Here is a 19,732-nt window from a genome sequence, read left to right as displayed (position 1 = left end):
GCATTTTGATTTATTTATGTACTTTTCCAATTTTACCCTCAATTGAGGGACGAGATGCTTGTAACGCCAAGGGGTACTTTTGTCTTTTGTTTTATCATTGAATTTGGGGGACTATTTATATCCTCCTCCTATGCTTTATGTTGGTTAATGAAGATAATTATGAAAATTTCAGCTTATGTTTCTTGTCTCATTTGTGTTGAAAGAGAGAACTTTGGAGAGATCCCTAGGTGAGGGAATCGGATCACCCACCACCAGCAGGAAGCGTCCGGGCTCGTGATTATCTTCTTCTTCTTCTTCCTCCCTTCCTCTTCCCCCTTTCCCCTAGACCGTCGGCCAAGCTCCTTAAGCCACCAGCCCTCCACTCATCTCTCCCACTATAGGCCAAAACCTCCAAAACCCCTCAACCTGGGCTGGCCATCTTTCCCTTCTCCATACAAGCCAACCTTTTTTCCCCCACCTTCACACCACCAAAACCCCACAAACCCTAACCTAGCCACCGACCACACTTCCTTCCCCAAGCCTCCACAATTCAAAATCCCTACTTGAATAACTTTCATAAGTGACAACTCTTAATTTAGGATAGTCTAATTTCATATTTTAAATCAATTTGAATTAGAAAATTCTTTCCTAACTAAGAGGATCTATTTTAGGAAAGTTCTTAAATTAAGTCCTATTTGAATTTTAAATTAGATGGGATTTAAATTAATCCTTCCTAATTTAAAATTCTAAATCAAGCAAGCCTTGATTTCCCCTCCACAAGCCCCAATCCCTCCTTGATGTCGCCGGCCCCCTCCTTCCTTTTCTTTATCCCACAATAAATTTCTTCCCCTTTTGGAGCCCTAATTAATTCCCTAATCCAAGGAGCTCTTTCCCTCTTCTCCCTTTATTTGAAAATTCAAATTTCCAAACCCTAATCCCCCTTATTCAAATTTGAAATTTAGTTTCAGATTTTGGAAAAGGCCTTCCCATCCTAGTCTTGGCCAACCCCCCACATCCTCTCTCCACCATGGCCCTTAACTTGATACCCCACCCAAGGAAGGAAGGATAGAAGCAACCTCACCACCCCGCATCCCCTCTTGAAAATAATTCTTCAAATCCCCCTCCCGACATTTAATCCCAAGGGATTTCTCAATCATCGTTTGTTGTCCAAATTTTTTGGATATAGCAAATTTCTGTATTGAGATTTCCTCCACAGACACTTGTTGTCCCAACAATCGGAGAACCTTTATGTGATGTCCATAAGTTCCAGATTGTTGTCCAACAATATCTAGAAGGCCCATGGTTGTTGTCCACTTCCTCTCAAGCACCCAAACGACCACACCAGAGCTTCGTATCTCCTATTTCTTTGGGTAAACTCTTCCTCCAACTATTTTATCTTCATAGTTGCTTCTCAGTTGTGGTCTTATTCGATTCATGAAGATTGGGTTAATGTTCCTCCGCTAAAGCCTAGTGATCTAGAGAGTTGAGTGAGGGATCTTTCCATAGTGACTAGTCTCGTTGTTAACGTAGGGATTCTTCGTTGAAACCTTGCATGTATGCAATGTTAGAGTAATTGATTATTTTGTGGCCTTAAATTTTATGTGTGACTTGGTCTAAGCTTGTTTCACCGCTCTCTTGTTTTATTTCATCGTTTAAATCTCTACAACAACAACAACAACAACAACATCAAGCCTTTATCCCACTACGTGGGGTCGGCTACATGAATCCTTTTTCTCCATTGTGTCCTATTAAAAGTCAAATTCTCGTTTAAATCTAATAAAGAAAGGTCATTCCTAATATTTTCTAACCAAGTCTTTTTAGGTCTACCCCTACCTTTCTTAACAACGAGACTAGTTGTTACACAAAAGCGTGCAAATCCTATAAATCTTAATTAATATTGTTCTCTAAACTAAAGCGTGCAAATCCTTAATTTACATCATTCAAGCATTTAAGTCTTGCATCACGTACTCCCGTATGTTCCTAAATCAAAATGCACCGACTAAAGCAAAAATCGCTAAATTGTCACTTGTTAGTTGTTACACAAAACAAACAACGTCGATAAATATGGAGTGTCAAAATTATACAAGAAAAACCTCTTGCGACCAATTCAATCAATCATGACAAAAACTAGAAATGATGGATGCAACATCACACAAGCTTGGAATAGAATGCTTTATTGCAATTGAAATCACCAAATCGTTGCCCAATTAACAAAACAGACAATGTTGAAGCTTCCACAATGTTGAAATTACCCATAAATGATATCAATATTGCCTAGGCCACCGCACGAGCGAAATTTTAAAAAAAATCACCTACACAAGAGTTGACAACATTAAATTTAAGGCAAGCGTACGACGAGAATTTGCAAAAAATTTACAAAAAATGAGTCAATGCACATACTGATTGCTCTTTTTATTTAATTTTATTTTATTTTATTAAAAACCTCAAATAAAATCACCTTATCCCATCATACTCTATGCATCCTGCCAGCTGAATCCACCAAATCCCATGTATTCGATGCTGCCTAAAGCGTCTTAGCCTGTATGCATGAAGGCCATATGGACAGAAATAACAATTGCAAAAAAAAAAAGTAGTAAACAAAACCCCCACCTCACATTCTCTCTCTGATCCTCCCCCTTCACTTCATATCATACTCCAATTAACCACTCATCATTCTCACTACCACTTGCAATTCTCCAAACCAACACTTGTACACATTCCCACGAACTCCCACAACAATCCACACACTTTCGTATCGATATGTCCACTACATATCTCTTTTTTCTCCATATTTTCTCTTACTAACACCATCTTCCCTTTACTTCCACTCATTTTCCTCTCTATTATAATTTGCCCATTCAACTCCACCTCAACACTGGCGACTTCCTGCCCTCACTGACAATGTAAAGAATGAGCTTGAGAGTGTCATAGTTGAGAAAAGTTGCAAAGGTTCAGGTATGGACACCAAAATAGGAAAAAAATATGTTCAGATTAATGAAGCTTTCATGAGTGATGATGAGAATGGCTAACTAACATCAAGTTCTCCTTTGAAAACCGCACTTTTAGAAATATAGATAGTCATGCATTTGGCTCAGCCGCCTGTGTTTGTTGTTGAACTTTATATATTAGCAGCAGTCCAAACTTTATGCATTTTAAATGGCAAACGTTCGCACAAACAATCAAAATTTAGACATCATCCAGCCGTGCACACATCACAACATCGCTACAAAATCTCATAAAGCATATAACTGTGTCAAGCATGTGCACCAAGAAACGTATGAGAACTTTTGTAAAGGCGCCGAAAATTGAGCGTGTGCATTGCATCACAGAAATGCAAAAAAGTGTACAAATGTATCATGCATATGCACTTAGAAACAAGAAAATGCACCACGCATATGCATTAAAAAAGCATGTATGAGTGCCACATTCAAACTCGCCTATAAGTGATCTAATTAATCTACTAATGTTCGAATCTAAAGACTAGACTACTGCACGAGTTTAAAATAAACTGAGCTTAAATGTTCTCTTCGCCTAAAGAGTGTGTAAGTATATCATGTATGCGCATTTAAAAGCACACTAATACAATGCACAAATGCATCAAAAATAATGCAAGAGCACCACGTAAGTGATTAGCAAGTGTGCAAGACTACGTACAGATGCACCAAAAAGTATATAAATTTACCATGTAATCACATTAAAAATATGCAATCACACTATGAAATGCTCTAAAATGCATGCAATTGGATCTTGTAGGCGCATTAAAAAGAATGCAAGTATAATATGAAAATACATTGAAAATTGTGCAAGTGTAGTATCTAAGAGCATTAAAAAATATGCAAGCACATTATATAAATGCACTAAAAAATGCATCAATGTATCATGCAAGCACATCGAAGGACATGCAGGTGAATTATGAAATGTATAAGTACAAAATGAATCTACACCAAAATATATGAAAGTCAGAAAAAATAGTGAAATTATCATAATTGAATCATCCATATATATCTGAACAAATATGTAAATAATTAAATTTAATGCTTGAAAATGCTACGCAAACTGAAAAATAATTAGAAATCAAAATTACTTCATCCTAACAGTTGTACAATTCTTTGCATTTTAAGTCCAATCATCCTCACAAAAATTGGAGCTGACAATATTTGAATTCACACCACCCACCCCCACGTGATAATGACCTTTTTTATAGTTAATCTTAACTGCATGGGACAATATTTTTGAAACACCCCCAAATCTCAAAGAAAACATTGTGGGGCCCATATCTACATATATCCAAAAAATTGCAAGAAAAAATACACAAGCAAATTTATCACCCTAAGCTTAAAGAAGCAACCATCCACATGCCGCAAAATATAATGGTATGACAAAGATAAGATTAACCTCAGCCACAAAGGCTCAAAGTCTTATCAAGCGAACCATTATGATCACTCTCAATAGAACTCACGTCAATGAGGATGTGGCATATGTCCTCTAATCAGTGATTTTGCCATCAAATAATACTACGGGTAAACAATTATGATTGGGGCACTCTAACGGTTGCCTTCACTGTAAAATTGCACATTATATTATGGTCACAACCACAGCCTAGATGTTGCCAATGGCTCCAACCCCCTTGAGTAATGTATCATAGGTGCACTTGAAACTATCTCCTTAGAAAAAAAATCCAACCCAAGTATGGAAGGCAATTTTGTACGAAGCAAGCCCTATCTGCCAAGAAGGATCATTTTGTTAAGTTGAGTTGAACACCTTCGCTGACCAAGTAGATCAGCCTCCACAATAACCCAAGAAGACAGAAACATTAGATTTTAATTAGGTTCGTCAACATCCCCCTCACCAGCTTTAAGCTAAAGACGATAAATATCCTTCAACCTTGAACCAAAAATTAATGTTACTAGATAGAAAGAATTTAAGTGTCCATTGGCTAGTCTTAATTGAAAATTCTCTCTACAGTAGGGATAATTAACCATAGAGGTTTGCAGGTATGAAAAAATCTGAAACCATATCATAAAGTCCTCATAAAATGGGGATGAAATATATGGGTAACTTATTATTTGTAATCTACTCTTAACTTCTGAAAATTCAACATGTAGCTAAGCTCTTAAAAAAGAATCAAAAGCAAATTCTTGGGGCCCACACGTCCAAGAGGATCTAGTAGAATTGGAGTGGATGTTTGCCTAAGAGGATGATTTTAATTCGATCATAGGTAATTGGGAGATTTGTGCCCTACCAAGTGCACCATATAATTCACAACTCAAGGTCTAAGACATTGGATATCATGCACTATTTGGCCTAGACATAATTTAATGATGTTATATACGACGAAACTACTAAGTAAGCCCATATCACAACTGCTAAAATAGTGGTGTCATTTAGCAATAAAATCACCTGACTAGAAGACCCGTGCCACGTACTTAAAAATGTGAGATCTTTTAAAAGTGATTATAGCAATACTATTGATATGACATCATCTCTTTATAGCTGAGAGTATGTTTAACTTATCACTCTTATCAAATTGCTATAAAGGGAAGATGAATGCTTGCTTTAAGTTTTAAGCGAACATTTTTTTATCAATATAAAAGCCCGAAAAAAATATGCTTTTGGAGTTTCAAGGCAATTTGATGATACCGTCCTCCCATTCAAATTTATTGTCAACACAACCAGCACTGGAGTATGGTTGCTTGAAACATTTGTGTTTGAAATTGAGAGATTAATTTTTTGAATGGAACTCTCTAATTATGATGTGTGATAACCAAGCCCATCACAGGGGTTTGCTTGATGGACTTTAATGTATTGAACCTTGTCGATTGTGCCCTCGTGCTTATAAATGATCAGGTTGATGGGGTTCAAGTAATATAGGCTCTTAGTCTTTGTAATGTGAAGGAAAGGTCCTGAAATGTGAGATTTTTTATGAGCACACCATACAGATAGGGTGGCCCGTAAAGAGCACATATATATCGAGTTTGAGTTTAAATTTTGAAAAAAAGGTTTAAACTTCCAAAATGACTGCAAGTATTTTAAATTCTATAGAAGCATCTTAAAGAAGTGGAAATTTAATGTTCATACATGCTTTTAGTCCATACAAGATTCTTAGATTTTAATTTCATACACTTGGCACATTTGTCAAAACACATGCAAACGTACTTTTTGGCTTTCAAATGATGTGCACAAATTTCAAGGGGATTGAAACACTTTCCGAGCATTGTATTGAGTTGGAAAACATCTCACGAAGAACATGCAAGGCTTAAATTATTTGGATTTAATTATTAGAATGAATATTTGCATGAATATTTTGTCATTAAAATGCACACAATAATTTTATGTTAAGAGTTTTTTTTAAAACCGTCTTATGCCAGCATGCATGTACGTATTATGAGGGTGGCGAGGGTTTTGCAAATTAGAACTTTGTGTGATCTTAAACTTTGTTGTATGCCTAAATATTGCTAATTTGCTTGCATGTAGCACATGTGAGTGTTCAAGAAGGCCCCCACTGAGAATATTCTTCGCCTATAAATAGAGCAACTACCGCCCTAGTTCATTTTCATTCAACTTCTGTTAGTCCGTTATGTGAAGAATTAAGAGCTTTCGGGACAGTTCTAGAGGCAATCAGAAAGTTCCATCTACATACTTGCAAGTGAGCAATTAAGTCCCATACATTCCTTGTCCGTGTAAGTTCATGTTCTTTTCAGTTCTTTTAATGCAAGATGAAGCACAATCCAAGCCACTAAAGGACCCTGTTGATGCTTGTTTGGAAAGCTGCCAAGGTTCCTGTTGTCCAATTCTATGTTCAATTTTGTTTTCCATTTTTTTCATCAATTCTATCGGGTTGAATTATGGGCTCTCTGCAGAGTCAAAAGGTCCATAAGGGCATGCAAATCGCATGAAACTCCCGCCAATGCAAGGTTTAGGGAGAGGATGATATGTACAACCTCTCTTGTATTTTCACAACTTGAACCTAGGGCCTCTATAATACAGGAGAAGCAACTTAACAACATCTCTAAACCCGACATCTACAATGAGGACCCGTGATCTTCCAAAAATTAGTTTCAAATAAAATGGATATCAGGATTTCAATTTCCACAGCTCATCATTCCCATATGATGATGAAATGAAGGGCTTAATAGAGTTTGGTGATATATGTTGTGATGTTTAGTAGGAAATATTCTATAATAATAATAATAATAATATAGTATCTGGCTAAAGATCACAAGTCAAGTTAAAATTAGGTGATCATTACGAAAAACAATTTAGCCAATATATTACGAGCATGATTACATTTTAGATTGTCATGAGTAAATATCCAAGAAGATTGAAAACTTATAACAAAGCTTGGCAACTTTATTGAGTCATTTGCAAAATATATGCATACTCTGAAAGCCAACAATACTTAAATCTTGTTGTAAACAATGATAGGTATAAATTTGAATCAATTAGTCATAGAAGTTATTAGTGTTTTTTAGGAGGGAACTCCCCTGCCTTACACCAAAATATATTCTCATTGTTCGTCACTTTAATATTTTGTTGCCCATATCAAAAATAGGCTAACAAGCGAGCTTCATGGACAATTCATACCAAAACTGACAATAAGTGATGCATTGAGATAAATTTTCCAAGAATGTCAATACTAGTCTAGCAATTAATGAAGGCGATTGAGCCTAAATGACAGCTGGGCATTGATACCAATATACCCATAACTTCATATCCATGGTATGTCAATGCCTATACTATTTTTTTGGCAACTTTGCTGCAGAAGCATGAGCTACAATGCTAGGACATTCTTGATTATAGCATATTATTCCTCCCCAGGGTCAAAGATTTCAGGAGTACCATGATAAGTGGTGGGTAAACATTCCCATGGTAACTCTTGCTATCCATAGAGTTAAATGGCATACCCCAAATCTCACAGGAATGTCAATAGTAGCCTAGCACTCTATGAAGCTGATTGGACCTAAGAAGTGAGTTGATAATTGATACTAGTATACTCATACCTTGACATGCATGGATGCCAATGCTCTTATTGTCTTTTTGGCAACTTGGTTGGCAGAGGTAGGAGCAACATCCCGAGCTTGATTAGCATGTCATTCCACCTCAAGATCAAAAATTTCAGAGGTACCTTAACAAGGGATTGGGTAGACCTTCCTTTGGTAGCACGCACTATCCATAGAGGAGTTCAATGGCATATCCCAAAGATGCTTAAGTTATATCAGTACTAACATTTGTTAGGGTAAAATTTTTGAGCCACGGAGCATTGATTTAGAACTATAATTATGTAATCATTAGAAGAAAAATAGACTAATTGCCCTGCATCTTTATTTTACTTGATTTAAAGTGAAGTTTGATATATGTTTTCAGTCTGCATTTTGAAACTTCTAAATGATATGACCTCAGGTTAAAATGACATTTTAGGGTTTTCTGGAGGCAAAAAAACAACATTTTACAGGAAATAATGGAACAGACTAAGTTTCACTGGAAGTGTTGTATCTTAGGGTATGCCAAAGAATAATGCACCAAAAACTAGAAAATGGTTATCTATTTCTTCAAATTATGCTACATTAAAGCAGGAATAGATTGTCCATCACATAAAAATGCATAGCATGTTTTATCTCCGGTATGCAAAGGTTGTCTTATTTTACTTAAAATGCTATGATTGATGTAGAAACCCTTCTTGGTGAATCAACTTTTTCTAATGTATGAAGCCCATGAAAGCCTAAAAAGGATGGAGGAATCAGACCTAGCCATTTCAATTCTTGGCATTTTCCCTTTATTTATTCATGCTCTCATCTTTTCCATCGTATTCATGCCTGCTCTTAATATGTTCCCAGTTTGGGCGTGCAAATCAGTCATCATCAGCACACTGCAAGAGATCTAGATTAAGCAACATCTACAAGGAATCGGCAGGAATGGAATACCTGACCTCTTGCATCTTCTAGAATCTAGGAATATAGTTTCTACTGCTTTTGGTCACTAAATCCTGGATACTTGTTATTTGCATCAAACTAGATCCACAATTGGATTTGGCCTCTTGGTTGTTTCATCATTTTTTTGCATGTTTGATCCTTCTTCTGCATTTATCATATAGAGAACTTAACATTTCATTCAGAACATAATTGGTTTATTTTATTGCTTTTACATCTTAGTAAATCATTGGGCTTTGTTGTTGTCAAATATTAGATGTCAATACATCCTGCATCAATCAGCAAAGGATTTTATACATCATCATCATTGTAGAATCATTCACGGGTAGAACAAATACACAGCTAAAGCTTTGATGTAGAATTAAGATGCGTGAGTAAATATGTAATGCTCGCCTTTTAATTAGAGCAACAATAATTACGTTTACTTTTAACGATTTAAACAAATACTAAAACAACAAAGAGATGATTTAAGCTTAGGACAAATTACAAGATAAAAGTTAGAATCACAAATAATCAGTTCCAATCACAATTAGCATTGCATGGAGGAGTTCAAAAGAAATCCCTATGTTAACATATAGATTAGGCACTAATCGGATTCACTCACTCACACTCTTGATATGGGCTAAACGGAGATAGATTGCACAATCTTTATGATGCCACAAATGAAAGAGAAGACTTAGAAAAGCAAAGACTTAGAGAAGAGGCTCACCTTTATCAAGATTTGGAGACAATTTGCCACTTAATGGGAGAAAGTTGTTCATCGATTGCGGCGGCGAAGGAGAAGATAATCCTTTCGACGTAATCTTCAACGGTTTGTTTGATCTCCAAGTTTACGTCAAAGAATGTAGATTTGAGGATATCAATTTGTCCTTGATCGTCGTAGACAAATCCGTGGTCTTGTTCAGGATCCGCCATACAATGGAGAAAGGAAGTAGAACATGAAATTTCAGATTTTTGTGGAAGTGTGGTAGGAAAGACATCAATTAGTAAATCTGAAATTAATTTCAGAAAATTGAAAAAATCTGAAATTAATCCGGAGGAGGAATAGTTGGAAGGGAAATTAATTTGAAAGAGCAAAGAGGAAGGGGGGAAAGAGAGAGGGGGCCGGCGTGTAAAGAGAAAGGGAGGGGAGTATTTCCCAAAATCTGAACTTTAATTTTAGATTTGATTGGGAGGGGATTGGAGGTTTTGAATTTTGAATTTCGAATGAGGAGGGAAAGGAAAGGTGTTCCTTTGATGAGGGAGTTGATTAGGGCTCCAAAGGGGGAAGGGAATTAATATAGGATAGAGGGAGGGAAGGAGGGGGCCGGCGGCATGCTTGGGGCAAGAGGGGGGCTTTAGGTGGGGATTTAAAACTTGCCTTCTTAAAACCTTAAATTAGGAAAGATTATTTCAAATCAAAACTTATTTAAAATTCAAAAAAAATTGATTTAAGTAACTTTCCTAAAATAAGCATAGTAGATTAGGAAAGAATTTCAAATTTCGAATGAAAGGAATAAGCTTTTAATACTTTCCTAATGTGATTTGCACATGGGAAACAATAATGTGGTAATTTGAAATTTGGAGGCAAAGGGGAGTTGTGGCTGGCGGCTAGGGTAGGGTTAGGGTTGGGATTGGAGCTTGATGTGTGGACCGGTGACTAAGGGGAGGGCAAGGCCTTTGTGGCCGACAGCTAATAGGATGGTGGTCTAAGGGCCGACGGCTAGGAAGAGGAGAGGGGTCTTATTAGGCCGGCGTCTAGAAGGTTGGAGGGAAGAAAAAGAGATGGCGGAGGAAGAAGATCACGAGCCCGGACACTTCTTGCGGCTGGTGGGTATTCCGTTGCCCTCACCTATGGACTTCAAGCAAGCTCTCTCAAGAACTCTCACAACTCATAAACAAAGTGCAGAAAAATTTTCTTCATAATCATCATTTACCATCACAAGAATAAGAGGAGGCTATAAATAGCCCAAAGTACAATAATAAAACAAAAGAAAAAAGTGCCCCCTGGGATCACAAGCACCTACTCCCTCAAGTGAGGGTAAAATCAAAAAATAAACAACAATAAATCAAATACAACTAATAACTCAAAAATAAAGTGGTGCGATCATGGCCGTAGATCGATGGCCTCATCTCTGGTAAACTTTCCATGGTCAGATGTCATCATCAAGATTCCTATTCATCCAGACTGGTGAGGTAGAAAGGAAATCATGGAAAGAGAATAAAAATATATTAAATAATAAAAACATCTCAAAAAAACTTTAATCAAACTAATGACTTAAATATGCTAATAAATGACTAGCAAAGCTTGTAAATTCCACACTACTCGGTGTAAGTGATAACAATAAAATCTAAGCGATAACAATAAGATGTATAAGAAACCATAAATCACTAAAGCAGACTTATTGTATAAGAAACCATAAATCACTAAAAGCAGGTATAATCTGCGCCCACCATAGAAAAATGAGAAACAAGTGGACACAAAAACCTAATGATCAAACCTAATAGTTACAATAACTTATTAAACATCTATATTCTCAAGAAAGCTATTCAAAAAACTGAACAAATGTTACAAATTTACAGTATCAAAATTGCTTAGTAGCGTAGAACACCATGGAAAAGAGTTAATACCATATGCAACTATCAGATTTTGTCATAAGTTGATGATATCACATTTATGTTTCATAGCAAAAGGGTATTTGTTGGATAGAGCCTATGCACGCATCCATACATGCAGAGGTTGTGCATAACACCACCAAAATGAGTTCATAGCACATGGAACTATCAGGTCCGTGAAAAAAGTGGACTACATCATATTCATGTTTAGTAGTAAAAGTATATTTATTTGAAAGAACTTACGCACAAATATATACATGCATAATAAATAATTCATGTAACGTGCATAAGGTATATTTACTTAATAGATAAGAAACAGTAGAAATTTCCAATCTTACGGGAGTTGATCCTTCTAAAACAGCTCTTGCCCTTGAAAATGACAAATTTCCTGCTAAGAACGAACCACCTCTTTGAAAAACTTTTTGAGGGTGACTTCCTTCAGCTGGCCATCTATGAACTGATGAGTCAGTTGTTGCGACCCATATGCCATCATCTTGCAAAGCTAGTTGCAGAACCGGCTGTTCATTTGTACATAACAGAATACTCTCTCTAGTTGACAAGTCTGTAAGGTATAACTGAGAAAATAAGCAAAGCAACCAAAACAACAAATAAGTTAGGCACGACAGCATAAACTAAGGCACAAGTAGATTATCTCAAAACAACGGGAAACATATTACTCACAGAAAGATCCCTCCCACCACTGTAAACATGAGAAAAAGATGGTGTGCTGGCAAGTGCCCAGACTGAATCTGTATGCACGGAATAAGAATGCACACAGCGTTGCTGACCAAGATCCCACAACCTATATCGATAAAAAAGAAAGGCACCATCAGCACATTCTAAGGAAAGCCTTACTTTCAGCGTGAGAAAAAAGTTATAATAAGAGAGAAATATTCCAAACAAGACATGAAAATTGAACCATTTTACATGTCCAGCATTGGCAAGAACAGAGCAATGGCATGCTAAGAGATATTTGATTTTACAAACCATTTTTACAATATAATTAACCACAAAAAAATACGGAAAGAAATAAATTTTCAAATGTGATCCCAATCCTATTTAATTTCACCAAGGGCAACAATCATTTCGTTGTTTGCTTAAAGAAATGGCAACGCAATAGAGAGAGAACGGAGAATAGTTACCGTATCATGGAATCAGAGGATCCAGACAAGCAAAACCTGATAACATCACATGATGTAAATTTTGATTAAAAAAATAGAATTTGTATAGCTTTCAGCAATAATTTTGCTATTAAAGAAGCAATTGGAATGTATCATTTAGAACAAACTATAGAACTACAAGCATTGTTACTTTCCACCTAAGTCCTTTTCAAGCCCCTCCCAACCTAACAATAAAAACAATGATAAAACTGTCTTAATGTTATTATGCATGTTTGACGTGCATTTTCTATGCAGAATTATGAGGGTGGCATACGCCACAATCAAGCCCAAAGATGAAGTGATGGCAAATTTGATATTAATGTACCAAGTCCATTTCAAATATAATTTTATAATCTGCAAAATTGTCATTCATAAAAATGACCACTTTCTCGGGTCATCATTCATTTGTAAAATGGTGATAGTAAAAAATTCGTATGGATAAACCTGTTTGGAAGAATTGAGTCTAAGTCTAAATTTTTTGGAAACACTGTAACCAATTAAGCATGACTCAATTAACAAGTAATTGCAAGCCTGACACAATTATAAAGAATCTCTATTAAGAAACAAAATGTGTCCTCTTAGTTACAGCACTACAATTAGATACGACCCTGCAACATCCAATTATTAAATTATAACAGTCTACTTTCCAGCACGACACAATAGAAACCAAGAAAGCTAATCCTCACTAAACATAGGTAAGTCATCTACTCAGAAAACGGCTGGCTACAAGAACCAAATGTAAGCAAGAAAATGTTGAATTATGTTCTTAGCAATGGTAATAACCAGCAGATCAATGCTTTATACAGGCAGTTAACGGAGTACTGCAAAAGTATTTGCGTAAGAAGATATAAAGGAACAATGCATCTACTGACCTTCCAGTAGAATCAAGTAACAAAGCTCTAATATTATCAGTATGCCCTCTTAGCTTCATATTCTTTGAACCAGTTCTGGGGTCCCAAACACGAATGACCTAAAGAAAAGGAGTGAACAGCTTAAATAAGAGAAGGGCAGACAACTGCAAAAATACAATTAAAAAAAAACAGCTGTAGTAGCTCCTCCACTAATGTTGGCATGGAATGAAGATACAACCAATAGGAAACTAAATGCACCTTCTCAGTTCCTCCAGAAACAAGTAAAGTTCCACTATCATTCATCGCTAGGGCATATACAGACTCTTTATGGCCTTTGGCTGCAGTAGGATTGTAACCATGTGATTGTGCGTTATTCACAGACATGTTACTTGATGTAACTGAACGTAAACTTGTCATGGGAAGTCCAAAGTTTCCTGAATTAATCAGTTTATTGGAGCCTTCATCATCCATAACATCAGTAGATTTGGCAACCGGAAGAACTGCTGCTTCAATGTCCCATATAAAAACCTCCCCACCAAGTCCCCCAGAAGAAACAACATTGCTCTAAAATACAATATACTAGAAAAGGATAAGAAACCTAGAGAAACAAATGTCAATGTAAATGGAGAAGAGAATAGTTATGAAACCCCACCTCAATATAAGGGTAAAGGAGAAAAATTAATCAAAACAGAAAAAAAAAAACACACACACAGATAAATTGAAGACATTTTCATATTGTAAAAGAATTACATTCTTTTCAGCAGCAGCAAGGCAGGTAACATAATCAGAATGCTGACGAAGGGTTCGGGTGCAAACACCATCCGACAAACTATTCCAGACCTGCAACATAAAATGGATTAATAAAGCGCACAACCATAATAGCCAAATTACCTTCTTTGGTGAAAGCAAAAACCTTGACAGTTGTATCTGAGGAACATGAAACTAGGGTGTTACCAGCAAGAACTACATCATTAACCTGCATTACAAGAAATTTTGATGGTTAACATAAGTTTGATACTATCATGTAAAACAGAACAATCATCAGGGAAGTAGCCAAAACATAACAAAACATAAACCTATTCTTCACAATAACTTTGAACTTCTGCCCATCTAACCCGTACATTTTTCCTCAATAATTTTATTATTCGTTTAATAAGTATGATTTTCACACTTTATTGTGCATGTCCAAACCACCTAATTTACTCTCAACTATTTTATATTCACTAAATCTTAGTCCAATTTTTTTCTCTAATTTATTGATTTATATATTCTGGTTTGTCACACATCAAAGTAAAATTTTCATTTTTACAAGCTCAACTTAGCTACCAATGAATTTTTAAAAGGCCAACATTACGTCACTAACAACATCACCGACTTAATCATATTTTCATAAAATTAATCTTTAAGTCTCCATGATCAACATCTCACATAATACTCTTCTCCATTTTACCAACCTGCTCTTACCTCTAAAGGCTATAAAACCAAATATACTTATTGAACAAGAAAATGGTTACACAAAAAATTTATGCAAGACATTACATTCTAAACGACAACATAAAACAACAAACTCAAAAGGTTATTTCAATTTATATCACATTACAAAAGTTACTCCTGAAATAAAAGTGCACTATGATAAGTAAGTACACAAAGATTATCTATTTTGCAAAAGCTCGTGCTCAGAAAAAAAAAAAGAAACTTTACAAACAGGATGATATAAGTACTGATGATAACAGAATCATGTTGATAGAACCAAAAAAACAGAAAGATTTTGCAGATTAAATTTATCAATAAATGGTAACGGATAAATCAAAAATTAAACTGAAAAATGTATGCTGCTGTATGAGTAGCTGGGAATGACCCTAAAATGTAAAAAATATATATAAGACAAACTCTAAGAAAATAAATTTTTCATCTACCATAGATGTTTAAAAATACCAAAGTTCATGTTCAAGATCATACCCAATCAACATGTGACTCATATGTTGCAAAGCAGCTAGCCTGATCATCTGCTATGGCCCACCTTTTTAATGTTCCATCTCTACTTCCAGTAAAAAGATAATCACAGCTACTAGATGAAGATTTTAAAACAGACAAGCAATTAATGCCTGCACAATGCTGCAAAAACCAGAAATTTAAGTGATCTATCATCAGGAAGGGATGAAATAATGGCCAAGCGAAATTTGATGCGGATAGATAATAATATTGTACACATACATATAAACACCCATGCGGAAGCAATCATACCCACACACACAAATATATTCCATAAAGAATTAAGGAGAATGGAGAAGGAAACATGGACCTTTGTGTCATCTGTATCCTTCAACACATACGTTAACCGTTTCTCCTTCCGAGGTCGAGTTGAATTAGACGTGTTACCAGCACTAGCCACACGATGCATTATAAGAGTTCCTATTGCATATATCATAGAAATGTCAAAGGAACTATATCTAAAATGTTGGCTTTTGTACTGAAAAAAAAAATCACTGATTATTGATCAATAATCATAATAGGACTAACTCCAATAATGAGTTTACATGATCGCTAACAATTCCTAAAATAAGTGTGAAAGATAATAATTCTTCAAAAAAAAAGCCCATATGCCATCGTTAGCATCATTAACAACTTGCTAGGATCCATGGATAAACTCAATTACATGAACTCCGTATGATCAAAGGCATTTGAACCATTAAGAAAATAAGAAGATACATAGCAGGGTATCATCGTTGGATATTTTTCCTAATGATCCTCCACATGATGTATTTGTGGGTAATAGAACATAACTACATGATCTTTTTCCTATAACTTCTGGATGTAACCAATGGAAGGAAATATTCCATTAGTGAAGCTTAACATAATGCCATACAATGTAATTGTTATCAACCAAGAATGTGAGCTGCTACAACTTTCATGACAAAGTTTGATTGGTTTGGTCAACCTTCTAGATTGAAATCATGTGGAAAACATAAAAAGAACATCTGATAGACGCAATAAAATAACATGGTGTCCATTCTAGGGAAAAATAAAATCCTCCAAACCTCAAGAAAAAAAAATCATCTTATAAAGAGGATACTCAAATACTCACCAAATTTAGTGATCTGAATAATTCAAATGGCCACAATATTTCTTAAGGTATCTTTCAATATTTGCTTGCATTTCTCATTTCTTCTCAAGATCATGTAACTCCTACATAAATTGTTCATCATATAAAAAAAAAGTCAGCGAGTACAGAACACAACTCTCTAGGACAAGAAAAGGAATAGAGTAATATTAATTAAAATGAAGGAGCTAAAAATAACCTAATACTTAACAAAAGAAAATCCTTAAGTTCATTATTCTGATTCTAAATCATTTTGAATAACTAATTTGGATTCAACAAACCCCTCTAATGTCATCATTCAAATTTATCTTTCCCAACTACCATTAAACTTTACATTAATATTTAATTGCAAAGCGATTTACAAACTCAGTGAACATGGAGTTTATTAAGGAAGATATTCAACTAAATTAATTTTTTCCAAAAATATGAGCTGAACTATTCACTTTCTGTATCAAAATGCTATGCCGTATTTTTATTATCAACAACCATAAGTCAATCAAAAAAGTGGATGATTTCCAACATTTATTATGGTTAATTAAATGTTGAAGGAAATACTTTTTTGACTTTATCAGCTAAAATAATCATCAATAAAGAGTGAAAATTAATCTCTTACATGTCATCCAGATTATATTATAACATAACTAAAACGTATACAACTACAATATTTTGATTTCACTTATCACAAAGGAAATTGGCATCATAAAAATACAAAACACCTACGGGAGTTCCAGACACTGCAAACTTGAGCTGAAACTTTACTAATTAAACGAGTGCAAGCTCAAACTTAATTCAACATTCAAGATGGCTCGTCTTCTGATGAAATAGAGAAAATGCATGTGAATCCAAGGAGTTCAGCAATGGAAGAATGGCAAGAGAGTCTAATAAATGAGAATTTAGAGCAGGGGAAAATGGTAATTAGGACATATTGATTTTTTTTAAGAAAATAGTTTTTAATGATTTTGACAACTATAACAAAATAGTGTTTTTTAATGATTTTTGTGAAAGTTTGTGCTGTGGGTATAATTTAATTGAGTAATTTTGCACTTTTATCATGCAAAAATTGGGTGTTACATGCATATAGAATTTTTAAAAATGTATAGTTGATGGGGTTCAACATTCCCCAATGCTTGATTCAAAATTTATAATTTTCAAATGGATTTGAGCTTGGCTCCATTCAGGGGTATAAGTCAGTCAAGCCAACTCAGGCTCAGCTCGTGAGCTGGCTCGGGTTTGGCTAGTGAGCCAAACTCAATGAGCTAACAAGCCAAGCTTAAGCCAGCCCCAACTCGATTCGTTGGCTCACAAGCGGACTCGTTTACAAAATATACTTAAAATATATTAAGATTCAAGATTTTAAGTACAAAACTATTAAAAATGTTTAAGAATTATATCTCGTTTTCTTATATCAAGTGATTTTTTATTTATTTTTTATAATTTTTAATATTTTTTACCATGTTATTATAATAATTGCTTAAATCATAATCATTTTCTTTCTTTTATAATAAACAATCCAGCTCATGAGCTAGCTAAAACTCGTAAAATAAAGCTTGAGCTCAAATTCGATTAATTAACTAAGCTCAAGTCAGGGGTGACTCGAGCTCGGCTCACCTCGGTTACACCCCTAGCTCCAGCAAACATCCATAACTTTGATCCTTAGTTAAGCCCAACTCTCTCAAATGCTGCTCTATATTGCCCCTAGTCTTATCTATTAGGATCCAACAGATTTTAGACCTTCTATAAAAACATCGAACTAATTAGACAACCAAATAGAATTTCAAGCAGCAAAATCCAAATATCAGTAGACATGGAAATATTTTCAAGAGCAAATGGCAAACAACTAATGCAGGAACTTGCAGGGAGGCAATGATTTTGTATACTTCAAAATCTCAGAAATCTGAAATTGGCCCAAGAAACAGTGGTGAGCAGATACGAAACAGTGAAAAAGGAGAACAAAGGATATAAGATGGTTTAGTAAGTGAAGAGCGCCAGATAATGCATAGAAGAGGCAACTGAAGGGGGCGACCGGGAGAGAAAGTCGGCCATCGTCGGCAGGGCCGACTGGACGACGTCAACCTGAAGGAGCGAGAAATTTAAGGCATGTTTGGATGCAGAATTTAGGCCATATTTTTAGGAAAATTTTGAGCTAAATCCTGCCAAACGCTTAAAAGAATACAAAGTTAAATGTTAAGTCTAATCTCTACGTCACGGCGATTTTCGCCCTAAATCCCGGATTTCCTAAATCCGACAAAATAAGCGCGCGAAACGGATCGTTACCTTCGCGGCGAGCTCCCGGCGCGGCTTCCGATCCGACAGTAACAACGACGGAGGAGGAGGAGAAGAAACGTCGACTATTTGAGAACTCTACTTCACGCGAAGCAGAACATCAACGAATAAATCTAGAAGAGGAAAAGCAGACGCTTGACAGACAATGGCAAGGACTCGTTCGAAGCTCTATCTCACGCGACCCGGAGCGGACCAGCGAAGCCGAAGGGGAAGCTCTACCTTACGGGAAATGGGAAGCCGAATTAGATTAATTCTTAATTTTTTAATTAGGTATTAATTTCATTAGCTTAAGTAATATAATTTAAAATGTAAATATTAGATTAAGTGATTGGCAGTGTAAATATTAATTAAATAATTAGCTAATAATAAAATATATTATTGATTAAGTAGATAATTATAAGTATGATTAATAAAAAAATTTAATTAAAATAATATATAAAATTTTTGAAATAATTTGTGAAAATGGTAATTAAATGATTATTTATTTAAATTATAACTGAATAGTTATATATGTCATATTTATCAGTATACATATCATTTAATATCATGTGTTTTATGTCTATTTTTCTATGCTTATTGTATGGTACTAGTGCAACATATCATGTTCATGAATAATATATGTAAAATATAATGTATCATGTGTATCAAGTATTATTATGTTTGTCATATCAATATTATAATATGCTCCTATCAATTATATCATTATGCACTTATCTTGTCGTGCCATATTTTATCAATATGCATGAACTTCTATCATCTACACATATTATATTATAAGCAAGACAAAACATTTGGTTTTTGTGGTATTTTTTTATATTATGTCATGTATGCTAGCTC

At 35.1% G+C, this 19,732-nt stretch overlaps 1 protein-coding gene across 3 annotated transcripts in view; it reads right to left on the bottom strand.

Moving 5' to 3' along the window:
- Window positions 1-19,122, bottom strand: part of LOC110101612 (WD repeat-containing protein 48) — a 70,025-nt gene extending 50,903 nt beyond the window's left edge. The window contains exons 1-11 of one of the 3 annotated variants that reach the window (XM_020829577.2): window positions 18,887-19,122; window positions 16,598-16,698; window positions 15,815-15,924; window positions 15,472-15,627; window positions 14,426-14,488; window positions 14,263-14,352; window positions 13,771-14,076; window positions 13,534-13,631; window positions 12,644-12,679; window positions 12,183-12,303; window positions 11,840-12,076 (exon numbers count right to left, since the gene is read on the bottom strand). In XM_020829577.2, the coding sequence (XP_020685236.1) occupies window positions 11,840-12,076; window positions 12,183-12,303; window positions 12,644-12,679; window positions 13,534-13,631; window positions 13,771-14,076; window positions 14,263-14,352; window positions 14,426-14,488; window positions 15,472-15,627; window positions 15,815-15,913 (1,206 nt within the window). In that variant the 5' untranslated portion in view covers window positions 15,914-15,924; window positions 16,598-16,698; window positions 18,887-19,122. Of the gene's footprint in view, window positions 1-11,839; window positions 12,077-12,182; window positions 12,304-12,643; window positions 12,680-13,533; window positions 13,632-13,770; window positions 14,077-14,262; window positions 14,353-14,425; window positions 14,489-15,471; window positions 15,628-15,814; window positions 15,925-16,597; window positions 16,699-18,220; window positions 18,372-18,886 lie in introns of those variants that run through there. The other 2 variants (XM_028697604.1, XM_020829578.2) reach the window with 2 other exon arrangements.
- Between the last annotated feature and the right edge of the window lie 610 nt (window positions 19,123-19,732).

The sequence above is a fragment of the Dendrobium catenatum genome, unplaced genomic scaffold, assembly GCF_001605985.2.
Source record: "Dendrobium catenatum unplaced genomic scaffold, ASM160598v2 fragScaff_scaffold_976, whole genome shotgun sequence".
Taxonomy (NCBI): domain Eukaryota; kingdom Viridiplantae; phylum Streptophyta; class Magnoliopsida; order Asparagales; family Orchidaceae; genus Dendrobium; species Dendrobium catenatum.
Note: the sequence above shows the minus strand (reverse complement) of the source record. Positions and strands in the feature narration are given on the sequence as shown.